At 32.4% G+C, this 13,803-nt stretch overlaps 1 protein-coding gene across 2 annotated transcripts in view; it reads left to right on the forward strand.

The window, feature by feature from the left end:
• Positions 1-12,694, forward strand: part of LOC124358887 (mitochondrial thiamine pyrophosphate carrier-like) — a 31,244-nt gene extending 18,550 nt beyond the window's left edge. For both annotated transcript variants that reach the window (XM_046811129.1, XM_046811130.1), the window contains exons 6-8: positions 8,771-8,928; positions 9,608-9,778; positions 12,355-12,694. In XM_046811129.1, coding sequence (XP_046667085.1) covers positions 8,771-8,928; positions 9,608-9,778; positions 12,355-12,366 — 341 coding nt within the window. In that variant the 3' untranslated portion in view covers positions 12,367-12,694. The remainder of the gene's footprint in view (positions 1-8,770; positions 8,929-9,607; positions 9,779-12,354) is intronic.
• The last annotated feature ends 1,109 nt before the right edge of the window (positions 12,695-13,803 follow it).

Below are 13,803 nucleotides of genomic sequence, written 5' to 3' on the forward strand. Positions count from 1 at the left end.
AAAATTAAATGCAATAACACTCCCGAAAATAACCTCACTCTAACCAAACAAAGATATATATACCCAACACGTTGCTGCACATTTCACAATAACCTACATTATAAATGTAAGTTATACACACTCCTACGTGATTCTAAAGTTACAACACTGATTGGGATAACTATAAACTGTAGCTTGCCATTATATTATTCAACAAAATAATATTAAAAACACAAGACAACAATCACAGAACGCATTGCATAGCAACAAGTTGCACCGGCGCGAACGAACTGAGTACGCACAATGTCAAGGTCAGATGCTCAGTTTTGTAAACAATACAGCTGTCTCTGTCGCACTCATTTTCGACTGCAAACAGCTGCAAAAGATCGACCAACTCATAGACAACGTATTCCATATAGCCCGAGTCCGATATAGTTCACCAAAATAACGACAGGTTTCACCACATGACGGAATGTCGTCATGACGTTAAATACACGTCAAACCGCAGCTGACTACACTTTTGGGATGAAGTTTTATACACGTCAAACCAGCTTGAAGGGTTAACTAGGGTTTGGCTTTGAGTGGGGGGAGGGGAGGGGGTTAAATTTGATTGAAGAGCAGACCACATTGGGGAAATTGTACACCTGAGGCAATGAAAATGTCTCTTCACCTTGATTACACTATATTTTGTAGTCTAGGTATCTTTGATGTCAAAACGAAGTAAAGAGTCCTTTTTTGACTCTCCATTCTTGTAGCCGACTTTTTGTGGATCTCATCAGACAACGTGATTACAGATACCAGGAGTCAAGTCAGTGTCCGTGTCAGATTCCAGATGGTGCAATAAGAGGAGGGTGAACTGGAGCTAAACTCAACATCCACAAGATTTTGGGTATACAATATTAATATACACATTTTCTGCACAAAAGAAAAAAGAGTAATACAGATTGGTATGTAAATAATGAAGATAAACAATTTTTAACTACTGCACAAAAATTTATAAAAAGGACAAAATATTTTTAATAGTACCTCAAAAAATACCCTTGGGACTTTTGATTAGTATTCCAAAAAAGTATAACTAATACAAATAGTCTTAATGTAAGTAATCAATACAATATCACTAAATGTACTTAATAAAATTGATTTTAAATAAGCATGCTTAAATACATTACATTACAGTAAAGTGAAAATGTATTTTCCCCCAAGTATACAATAAAAACAGCATTTAAACTGTAATACACATAATGCAAATTTTGAGTTCAGCTCCATTTCACCTTCCGCTTATTGCAGCATCTGAAATCTGACAGTCTGAAGACTTGACTCCTGGAATATGGAGTCCACGTCCATTTAAAGAGATTCAAAAAAGTCGTTAGCAAAGAAGCTAAAAAAACAGACTACCTGCATCGTTTTGACATCAGAGACACCTAAACAAAATCAAGCGTAATCTAGATGAAAAGGTGTTCTCCTTGTCTCATCAGGTGTACAACTGAGTGCTCTGCAATTTTTTAGACACAATTCCAAAGCACGGTGGAGCAACTGAGTTTTATACTCATAACGTAGCTTTGGTAAAAAGGGTTAATTCAATGTGAATGTTAAGTTCAGCGCCATTTCTCCTTCTGCTTTGTTTGAAATCTGATACTATCACAGACTTGATTCTTGGAATCTGGATTCCATGTCTGTCAGAAAACATCCAAAATATAAGTTGTGCCTGAAAGCTTGTGACAGTGTCAAATTTCAGATGCTACACTAAACAGAAGGTGAAATGGAGCTAACATTCGAATTGAATCAAACCTTTACAATATAGCTACGTTTTGTGTAGTTTTCTTAGTTGTGCATCTGATGAGACAAGAAGAACAACTCTTCATCTAGACTAAACTGAATGGCCACTGGGTAAACTAGACACAGCTCTTTTGTGGTCTAGGTGTCTGATGTCGAACAATGAACAAAAATAAAGGAATACAACATTTTCCAATATATAAGTTTTTATATATAATATTTTATATATAAAAAATTATATATTGGAAAATGTTGTATTCCTTTATCTAGAGATACTACAATAAACCGTTTTTCCAATGCTCCAAAATTCTACAATGAACAAAAAGTTCATTTTGAATGTCTTTGGCGCTGAATTATTTTTTTCATCTTTTCAGAAGGTTATATGCTTTCAACAAAGAGAGTGCTGTCCAAATTGGTATATATGTTCATCCATATAAACACATCCCATGCGAGATAGTTGATTCTATGGGGAGTTAAAACAATAATATAGTATTTTGAGTGTTTTTGTTATACATATCTTAAATTTCTCCCTAAGTGTACAAATCTCTACCAGGGGAAATTTTATTGCAATTTGATAGTAAAAAATTGTTTTAGTTTTGTATTTTTATTTTTTCTTTGTATGAAATGCTCTTATGTACAAAATTTAAAATTACTCGTCCAGATCTCGTACGAGTTCCAATTTATGGAGCAAAATTATTTACTCAAACCACTTTGTTCTAAGAAATAAGATTATTAATTCACTAACTATATCTCTTTATCATTTATAGTTTTTCCAGAATTTTAAAATAAAAATTTCAAAATTTCTTGTACCTTATAAAATCAATTATTGAGTATAAGAGTTTTTTAGTTGATTTAATTAGTTTGTAACAATTGTAACCTATTATGCTCCTTTCACACAAACTGGTTTTCGAATAGATGAACAAAAATTAAGCCTGCATTCTTTAAGTGGCACAAAAGAACTGTATGGAAGCTTTCACACACACAACAAACACATTGCCTTGCTCTTAGATAAAATACTGTGAAAAAGTTAAGGTGTGGGCTGATGGTATTTATTTTATTGTAGTAGGCCTATCATAAACATAGCATATTGTATAATTCCATAGTTATTTCCTGAATATTACCAACTTTGTTAGTGGAATAAAAGGTTACAAGTAAGAGGAAAAAAAAATTAAAAGGATTTCTGGTATACAAAATAGTGAATAATTGTATTCCATTTATTCATATGACTTTGCTAGAGAACTCAATAGTTTCATAATTCATTGTCAATAAACCAGAACGTACTAATAGTTTTAAGCCAACTATACACAATGCCAAGTTTTAACTTAATTTCCTCCAAAAGTGGTTTAACCCTTTCCATGCCAGGTGGCAATATATTGCCGCCATAAATCGCGTCTGAAAAGTGCCAGGCGGCAAAATATTGCCGTCGGTGGACATATGCGAAAAGCGCTAGGTGCCAATATATAGTCCTCCTTGATATTCGTCGTATTTTTAAATAAATACGATGTCAAATAATTAAAGTTTTATATTTTTTTATTCCCTGGTATATTTGTAGATAATTAATATGAATATCATTTTTATTTTGGAGGTATATGCATTTTTATTTCGTAATTGTCACGTGACATTATCAGCTGACCCCGATCTTTTGTTGTTAATTCTTTATGCTTTAGTGTAATCGTTCTATTGTATGCTGAATTCTTCTTCATTATTTTATTTTTGTGGTTGTAAATATTAGTAGTTTTAATTGTTACGTGCTTAGCTATTGTGTGTAGTAGTTACAATGACTGACAATTTGCGATCTCACGGGAGTGAAATTGTCAATAGCACATTTGTAAATAGAAAAAGTGTAAATAAATTTAAAATAAAATTGTGTATGTATTTCTTGGTAAATAGTGTTTTTTAACTGTATTGAAACTGTTTATGAATCCTACAATCATCTGTTACATCCATAATTTGAATATTTATTTTAAGTTTTCTTGCAATGTAAGAGTCAGTTTGCTTTAACACTTATAAAAATGTTGCGAAGTACAATTATGCGTATTTATACAAAATGTGTACAAAATATCAATTTATAAAAAATTGATTTATGAGAGAAATAACACCAAATTTCGTATGGTTGTTCCTTTCTAAATATACAATTTAATAAAATAGCTTCCCACAGTAAAATTATTTTTCCTTTTTTAGTTATTTGCAAAACAAAAATTAAAAAAATAAATTTTTTTCATGTAATCTATTAAAACATTATTTTTTTAATTTTAAAATTACTTAAAACTACATCTATATATTTTTTGTTGATAGTATATATCTATACGAGTAATTTGGTGCAACCTTTAGGTAATTCTCTAATTTTTTATGAAAAAATTATAAATTTTAATCTAAGAGACTGCAAAATCGCCATATTTTAGCCTGGCACTTTTGACTAGTCACAAGGGGATATGAGATGTGAAAAAATTTTGCAACATCTCATATTTTTGGTCCTGGCCCTGAAAGGGTTAACAGAATAAATAAGATTACAGTGACTGATCGTCACTCTTATTTGTAAGTAATATAGGGTTACTCGTCTTTCATGGTTAAAGAAAATTGTACAGCACAGATTTGCTCTTTATTATCTTTAAGAAGAACATACCTCTCATAAGAAAGACCAAAAGAATGGTGAAAAGTGTTTTTTTCTACACAACTACATGCTCCAAACTGCATATATAGCTTAAAGCTGCTAATAGCTTAATTGGGGCACTTGTGATTAGATTGATTGTAGGATTAGAGTATTTTATCACATTATAACCTCTTAGTCTATAAGTATATTAGTTAAGTAATTTTGTATGACACTATTCGATGTATACAAAATGTAATATTCAATGAATAAAGAGATTTTTAATTCAATTCATCTGTATAGGATGAGTGATTATGGTGGGCTTGTGGTGTGGACAGCTTTTTTGTACTCAATGGGTGAAGTGAATAAAAAGTAGTATTTACTTGAAGTAAATACTTCGAAGTAGTAGCATTTTCTCAGAACGATGTGAATAATAATATACTTCCACTGGGTAGTAAGTACTTCTTCGGGCCGTCCGGATTTGGTGAAGCATTTACTACCGTAGTATTTACTACCCTATAGCACTTACTTCACTTTATTTTCCTTCTCTTATCGATAACCCCTCACCGCATGTTGGTGAACAAAACTCAACGTTCCTAACGGAGTCCTGTCCTGGGATATCCATGTACCGGCTCGTCGGTGCATGACTCACTTGTCTGCTGTCTGTCAGTCACTTACCATTCTGGGTGCTGACTATGTCGTCAAGTGATGAGGCCGGTGACTGTGCTGACGTTGAGCAGGACGTTGTTAACAGAACACTTTTTCGTGTGATTATTGAGTGAAAAATTCAGTTGTCGTAGAAAAGTCTAAAGTGCCAAGTGTCATGTGTGCTAAGAAGAAAGCTTGGGATATCATATGTTCAGAATATTCTAAAGCCACCGGGAAAATAGTTACTCCGGCGCAACTCTAAAAAATGGTGAACAACATGAAAACAAAAATAAAGAAAAAAACTGATAGAACAGCAACTGGAAACAAAAAAATTAAACTTAAAGACTGGGAGAAAGAGTTCTTACTGCTCCTTACACAAGAAGAAAAATCCTGTTTTTTAAAAAGGTGCCGGGAGCTGCTTCAGTAGGAATTTGTGAAGTGAATCTGCTAAAAACACAACCTCATCTAAACAGAAGGGAGCTGATAACATGGAAGTAGAACACCAGCCAAGTTGTTCAGTGATTACATCAAAGCAGCCTGTGGTAGCTGTGAGAAAAGGAGCGAAAATGCTGTCAATGCTAGAAACGGACGAAACAAGGGATATGTCCACTCCGCAATTACAAGCGTGCAGTTTTGCTGCAACAAATGGAACTCTAAAAAATCCAGATAGAAAAAGAAAGAATATTGCTAAACAATTTTGAAGAAGACTGTCAATGATGCTTCATCTGACACGGAGACTTATTTTCTTTGTTTGATTAATAAATAATTTGTTGTAAGTTCCAAATCCTATCCCCCCATATAAAAAGGAAAATAAAAATAAATAAAAAATAATAAAATTAAAAAACAAAAAAAATTATATAAAAAAATAATAATTAAAACAAAAAAAACTATAAAAATCATGTGTGTCCTGCGATCGTCGATTAAACGAGACATTTAGAAAACTGGAATCTTTTATTTAATTTACCTGCAGAAGAGAACAAATTCCAGTTCTGGAAACGTCGTGTTTTAATTTGTAAAACTTAACGATGACAAATGTCCGGAATTTCCTTTTTATTCCTTTCAGATCAACCATTGTCAACAATTAACTTTAAACATAGAATTAAACCTGTAAATAGAACCTGATGTCACCTCCTTGACAATAAAACGTGACAAAAATACAGCCCACATTTTTAATGTTTTAAGTTTTTTTACACCTGAAAAAGAGGATGATTTCCATTCCTCGAAACGTAGTGTTATCATTTATTGTAACATTTAAAGATGGCAAATGTCCGCAATCCTGTTTATTCCTTCAAATCATCCATTGTCAATAACAAACTTTAAACAAAGAATACATACATATATATATATATTTTTTATTTTTTATATTTTTTTTATAATACTTTAGAACAACATACATTTAACATAAAGAGTACAATCAATAATGCAAAATATTAACTTCAGATTTCACAAATATGCTCGATAAAATTAAAGTTAAGTATGAAATAATAACAGACGCCTAAACAAGCCTTAAAAATCAACTAAAAACAACCATCAATTACATTAATATATACATTTTGCAGCATAAAAAATGTCAAGTATTATTTAAAACAGAATTTGGATAATCTCTTGACGCTTTTCAACACACCTCGAGTTTTTGTTACGGCATTTTCTATTTGTTCTTTCGCAGCTAACTCTTCTTGTTCTTCTTCAAGGGCAGGATTTTCTTCAAGCTGATAGTCCAAAGTTATCATTCAAATGTTTACTTATGTTATGTAGAACTGCAACAGCTTACAATGAGTTTGGGAATTTTTTTCCAGAGAAATCCTCACACAGTTTGCTATTATAGGAAACCTTTTTTTAACTTTGACCGAAAAACTCTTTCAAACAATAACTCTTTCTTGAGCGTGCAGCTGATTAAATTGTATTTCGTCTTGATTGCGGGGAGGTTTGAAGGGAGTAATAAGCCAAGGTGAAATTCCATACCCCGAGTCTCCCAACAGACAAGCAGCCCCATCATATCTGGCTATAACCTCTCTTACCTGGCTATTTCTCCAAAATTCTCGAGTCGTGAACACTACCCGGCCATTCTGCACAGATGCTGATGAATTGTTCGGTCGCATCACAAGTTGCCTGCACGTTTATACTCGGGTATCCTTTCCGGCACACATATTCATCACCAAACAATCTAGGTTTCAGAATTTCAATCTGTGTACAGTCAAGTGCACCAATAACCGAAGGCAGCCTAAAACGGGTCTGCCACAAGAGTTGAGCATCATTTATTTTTCTCACTGAATTCGGAAATTTAAATCCAATGATGTGCTCGGTCAGTAATACAGTCCATAACATAGTGAAAGGTTTTACAAGCCGTTGAGCGATCGACTCCGACATCTTCAGCCACTCCAATTTGAAATCCTGGATCAGCCACAGCGCGTAAAAAAATTTCCATTTTCCCCCTTGGTGTCAAAGCCCCTCCTCTTGTCTCATCACTTTCAGGCAGAAATTCAGCGGTCAAAAAATTAATGCTTTTTCATCCTCAAACCGTAAAAGTTTGTTTGTCACTGACGTGCCGACGCTCACGATATAACTTACGTTCACGAACGTGTGCATGAACATCGCCATGATGCCCGACTGAACTAAAACGAAGTCTGACCTACACCAGACTCCACAAAAACGAAGCAGTTTACTACAGCAAGGTAGTAGTTGCTAGGTTTTATTCACATGAATCTGGAGCAAATACTACGGGGTCCGGAAATATGAAGCAAGTACTACCCTTTGGTAGCGCTTTCTTTTTTATTCACTTGAAACGAAGTAATTGCTTCAAAATCAGTGTAACGAAGCAAGTACTACTTTTTATTCACTTCACCCAATGACAGCCCTATTTATTCAGTACTAAATTTTGAAACTAAAAAGAAATACTTTTAATTGATATAATTAAAAATCACTTATTCCTTGATTATTTAATTAGATGTTTACTGTGGAATCAGTTCAGACTTCAGTTTTTCTGTTTTAAAAACTGTTTTTGCTTTTATACCAAATATTGCAAATTTGTATTGGAAAGGTTGAAATATATTTATACATATAATAATAAACCTTTGTTTGAAGGTTATTTTTGACGATGGAAGGATTGTGAAGGAAACAGGATTTTTTCCGGACATTTGCCATCGTTCAGTGAAACAAGAAAACAGTAAACACTACGTTTCGAGATTTGCAATCTGATCTCTTCTTCAGGTAAAGAACTAACCTAATACATAATTACAAACTAGGTAATTACAAACCTAGTTTTGTAATTATGTATTAGGTTAGTTCTTTACCTGAAGAAGAGATCAGATTGCAAATCTCGAAACGTAGTGTTACTGTTTTCTTGTTTCACTGAAACGATGGCAAATGTCCGGAAAAATCCTGTTTCCTTCACAATAATAAACCTTTTTAACACTTTTTGATCTTTTTTTTATTCTCACACAATGTACATTTCAAATTCTAGGAATTCATCTTCAGGTACTATTAATATTATTATATTTTAGCCACCAAGGTAGTTAAAGCATATGACAATTTGGTTTGAATTATTTATTTTCATAATTTAACTTAACCTAATAGTACCTGAAGATGAATTTCTAGAATTTGAAATGTACATTGTACGAAAAAAAAAAAGATCAAAAAGTGTTAAAAAGGTTTTTTATTATTAAATACATATATATATTTATTTAACAAACACTTTTCGAGGCTACATCTCTAATATGAAATATATTCTTTCCAAATATATTGATTTGTCTCTGATTGATTAGTGGTTTTTTGTGTTATTTATAGAGTGGCTTGGGGATAAAGGTTCACTGACAGTTTCGGGTACAATGGTGGCTGGTTCTGTCTCAGGGTTTACAGCCAAGATCATCACTTATCCCATGGACTTGTCCCGAAAGCGTCTTCAACTGCAAGGCTTCCAGAGAGCAAGAATTGGCTTTGGAAAAGTAAGCTATTATTAGATATCATATCCCTGGTATCTTATTGTCACTGCAGATTTAAATGACATAATTAACACCATGCTCAAATATAGATTGACATAGTTTTTTTTACTGAACAGATCAGTGCCTTTGGATCTTAGTGAATAAATCAGAGATCTCTATTTGCACAGTGTCTTATGCTCATGTTGTAATGATCTATTTTATTAGTTTGAAATTTGTTTTGGTCTAAAAGAGTCTCTGGTGCGTAAGTGAGTTATTTGTTTCTTAATTTTGTTGGTTTGTGTGGGCGAGCAGTGGACTTTCTCTTTTATGCTAACTAGTGGAACTATTTATAAATATGAGCATATCTGATAAATATCAAGCAGAAATTTAATATCTATTACAAAACCTATTAATTTTCTTCACAGATTGAGTTATCTCATCAGTATGTGGAAGAATTAAACTTATGGAAGAAGAGTTACAATTCCAGTTCCATTTTTGTAACATATAATATGTTAAGACAAAATGACACAATGTGATGTGTTTATAGTTGTTTAAAATGTTTGCAAATGTTTCTATTGTAACAAAACTTTTGTAGTAATTTATTGTGATTTTTTACATTACTTATGTAGGGCAAATTGTGAATTATATGCTAGATTTCTAATGAGGAGGCATTAATTATTTCACAGTTGTGTTTTGTTTGCAGAACTTCTTATGCTCCTCCTTGACCACTTGCTTGTCCGAAACCGTAAAAGAGGAAAAGTTACTGGGTCTGTTTAAAGGCCTTATGCCAAGTCTACTGAAGGCATCTATAGTGAATGCCTTAATCTTCACCTTCTATGAAAAGACTCATAGCATCCTATGTGATTTATACGAGGTAACACAACATAGACACATTTGAGGTTGAAATGTTTCATTTCACATTCTTGCTTCCATATAGTATAAAAGAAGTTTGGCAAAATATAAAATTTCGGCTTTCAGTGAGAATGATTTAACATGGTGTATCACATATAAACACGTAATAATGTTTGTTAAATTAGGACTTGATTTTACTAAACTTATAAATATATCACATATATTTTAGATATTGTTCCACTCTTGAAATACAAATTCCCATCGGTTTGGGAGCTTTTTTATTTCTTATTTCATTATTGTAAAAATTCATTGGACGGTCTCTTAGTCACTGAAGCACCAATGCCTCCACCGCTTCATTATTCTCGAAATGCTTGCCTCCAACTGCTTCTTTGAGGGGCCCAAAAAGATAAGTCTCAATGTCTAGACTACACTGGATGTTTAAGTGTTTTCTATCCCAATTCAACCACTTTTTGCCTTGTCCTATTAGTTCCATGAGGTCTGGTGTTGTTGTGGAGAAGAATGACACTTCTGTCTTTTTGCTGCTTCCTTTACCTTCAAAATGATAACTTTGCACCATCCACTACTCACAATAACATTGTGCATTTTGCGTGTTGATTGTGGAGAAAATCAACATGAAGCACCTTGCCAATGAAAAATAAATTGTTGCACTTACCTTTTCAGCAGAAAACTGTGTCTTTGCCTTTACTGTTTCCTTCTCATCACTCTTTCTACATTCCATACTGCCTTTTCTGACTCAGGTTTGTAATGGTGCACCGCACCCAAGTTTCATCACAGGCAACAATGCGGTTAAAAAGTCTTACCTTCTTGTTGGAATCGATTGAAATTCCATTTTGAAATCTCCAATTGATTTCCCTCGTTATGGATAACAGACGTGCAACCCTCGTCAAGTCTTTTGTTACCATCCGTTGGACTCTCTCGTAACTGATATTGAGTTCCTCAATTTCAAAGAGAGTTATGATTATCTTAAAATAGATTTCAAATGACCAAAATCTGTTTTTGTTTCTTTTGTTCACTGTTGGAATTTGCATTTGCCAAATTGATTCAATTAGACAAATTTAATTTAGTTTTAAAATTATTGTTGTAGTATTAATTTGAAAGAGGTAAAGTGTACATTATAAAAGAATTTATCAGGCACTCAAGGAGTAAAAATGTACAGTATAGAATATTGTGTGTTACTGATATATACAGCCTACTACTCAGGAATATAATTTGTTATATTCTTTATCTGTTTATTTAGAAGACCAAGTGGACATTGATTACACCTGAAGAAAAACTGTAGATTGTTAGTCTGCTTTGCATCATTAATTGGAGTATAAATATTAATTGATTAAAGTGTACAAAATATTGTGAAATCTTGGATATTGTTAGTTTCATAGGTAAATACAATAGAGTAACAAAAAACTTTAGCCTTGATAAGTATTATACGAATTACTCTACTGTAAAACTATTAAGTTTATGGTTTATAATAACTGTCTGATGTGGGTTGGTTTTCCTACTGTACACTTATTTGTACAACTTACTATCAATACTAATATTAATTGAATACAATTAAATAATAAAATAGTAAAAAATGTTACGATTGCATAAAACAAAAAATGTGAGCAGAATTATATTGACCCTGGAAGCATCAACCAACCCATTTGGTATCGATGCGTAACTTCCAAAGTGCCCTGTTTCTGTCGCTTTGTATTTTACCGCTAAAAGCATTATTACCTGTCACACTCCCTTTAAATGATATATAAATTATTGAAAGCCTATGAGTTTATAATGTTAATTGGCTTTTATTTTGTTTTAACCTGTTTCTAGTGGACAATCTGTGTGTGGTTTTCTTAAATGTGATTTTGTTGTTAACCTTTGTGTAGTGGTGTAATTTGTTTATAAAAGAAATAATTTTGTTCTTTGTTCGGAAGTCTTTATTGAATTGAGCAAAGTTTTGTCATGTGCAGTTGATTATTTAATACATCAGAATGGGTATCCTTGTTGGTTGAGTGATATTCGTGACATTCTAATGGAATCTTGACAGCTAATTTCATAAAAAGGTAGAAAAACACATTAACTTGCAGGAGTCAATTTTATTATGGTTATTTCAATGTGTTGCTTAGCAACAGAAAATGGGCAAACATTTGCCTCCATGCTCTTTTCTCTGTAAACATAAAAAATGTTTCCATTTTCTATTTATAAACCCCATAACACTATATATTTTTGCATCCACAACTAAATTTCCTACAATGTGGCTATTTCAGATGTTTGAAACATCTTATATTTTTACTATAAAATTATATAGCTAGATTCTTAACAAGAACAATGATATATAACACTTTATACAAGTATATTAAATAAAGTTTTTTGACATTTACAAAGGGACCCTGTAAAACCTACAAAAAGTAATGCACAGTTTATAATTTCTGATAGACGCTTCCAGGTTTAAGGATGATGCAAGATGTTAGTATTCATGTTGGTTTGAGAAATAATTACCACTAATATTACACTTTTCAGTTACACGTTATGTCAATTTATTTTCGACCAATAGGATTGAGTAGTAATAAAAATTTAGTAAAGGTTGTGTTTTTGTTTCAGATTCCCAAATGAACACTTATCAACTCCATTCTATGAGATATTCATTGCAGCATTATTTTTACTTATATGTAGTCTGTAAGATAAACTATCCATGTAAATAATTGTATAAAAGTCTAGTCAACCTCTCTAACCTGTACCAAGAATTATTGTACAGTCCAAAACCTTTCTGACAGCAAAGTTACCAATGTGCTAAATTTGATAAAATGTATAGTATTTGTTATATTTATTTTAAAATAGGAAGAAAAATAGAAATCTCTGATTTGTTGAGTTTATTTATTGGCATACATAGAATTTAATAATGGTATATTGTTACCTAAAATTAAAATGGTTTGATACGAGATATTGATTTGATAGTTACAACAATCCATTGAATCTTTAACAGTGCTTAAAAAGTTTGCACTTCCTTCTCCATCCCAAATATTTATTATAGTTTATGTTTGATATGTATTATTGGGAAAGACAAAATTTCTGCACAATTCTATACATGGTATTGGCTACCAAAAATGTTACTAAGAGGTTTTCCATGTCACTACGTTAGACAAGATGCCCCTCTCCGTTTTTCACAAATCTCTGGTTTACTTGGTAAACTACAAAGCCTGCATAGAAAATCTTTTTTGATTTTTAATTTGGTGCCCTTTTTGTAGTGTATCAGAAAGTGAATATTTTTATACTCCAAATGCTCTTACTTGTAATGATAAAGAACAACTATGTACAAAATACTTAACTGAGAGAGGGCGGGCTATAATATTTCACAGTTAAACAGATGTTTTGAACTGAAATAGAGCCTGAACATTAAGGCTTGTTTCAACCATGCCTCTTAGAGCAGCATTGCATGCTGTATTTGCTGTATAGTATTTGCATCTTTCCCCTTTTCACAATCAACTTGTAGCTTGCCTTATGCGGCTTGTGTCTGTATTTCTGTGCACATATGTATAAATATATATGTTGTACAAAATAGTATATATATACTATTTTGTTACAATACCATCCATATGACATGTATGTGCCGCTGGTATTGCTGCAGCCATAATCATTTAAGTCATAACAGAAGAAGAAAAATAAAATTATGTTATAATTAGTAATATATTTGCTATTAAGGTTATCAGTTGGTGGAGTCTTAAAGTAAAGTTCATAAACTTATTGAGGTAAACTTTTAAAAAATTTTTACAAGGATATCTACCAATGGTTTTGATCCTTTTTTAATCAAAATTAAGAGAGTTGTGCATTAACATACACCCCATTCTTAACCCTTTTCTTTAAGTTCATTTGTTTATGAGTGAAATATGATTTTGGTTTAGAGGAGTATGCCTTGATATTCTAACAAGGCAAGATTCTGAAATCCACCTCAGGATTTAGTGCGATTTTTATAACCAGTTTGAGCAGTTCAACGCAACATAGTCTTTTCTGGGTTTTCTATATTCAAAATAAAATGGCAGACATACCGAACTG

The sequence above is a fragment of the Homalodisca vitripennis genome, chromosome 4 (genome assembly GCF_021130785.1).
Source record: "Homalodisca vitripennis isolate AUS2020 chromosome 4, UT_GWSS_2.1, whole genome shotgun sequence".
NCBI lineage: Eukaryota > Metazoa > Arthropoda > Insecta > Hemiptera > Cicadellidae > Homalodisca > Homalodisca vitripennis.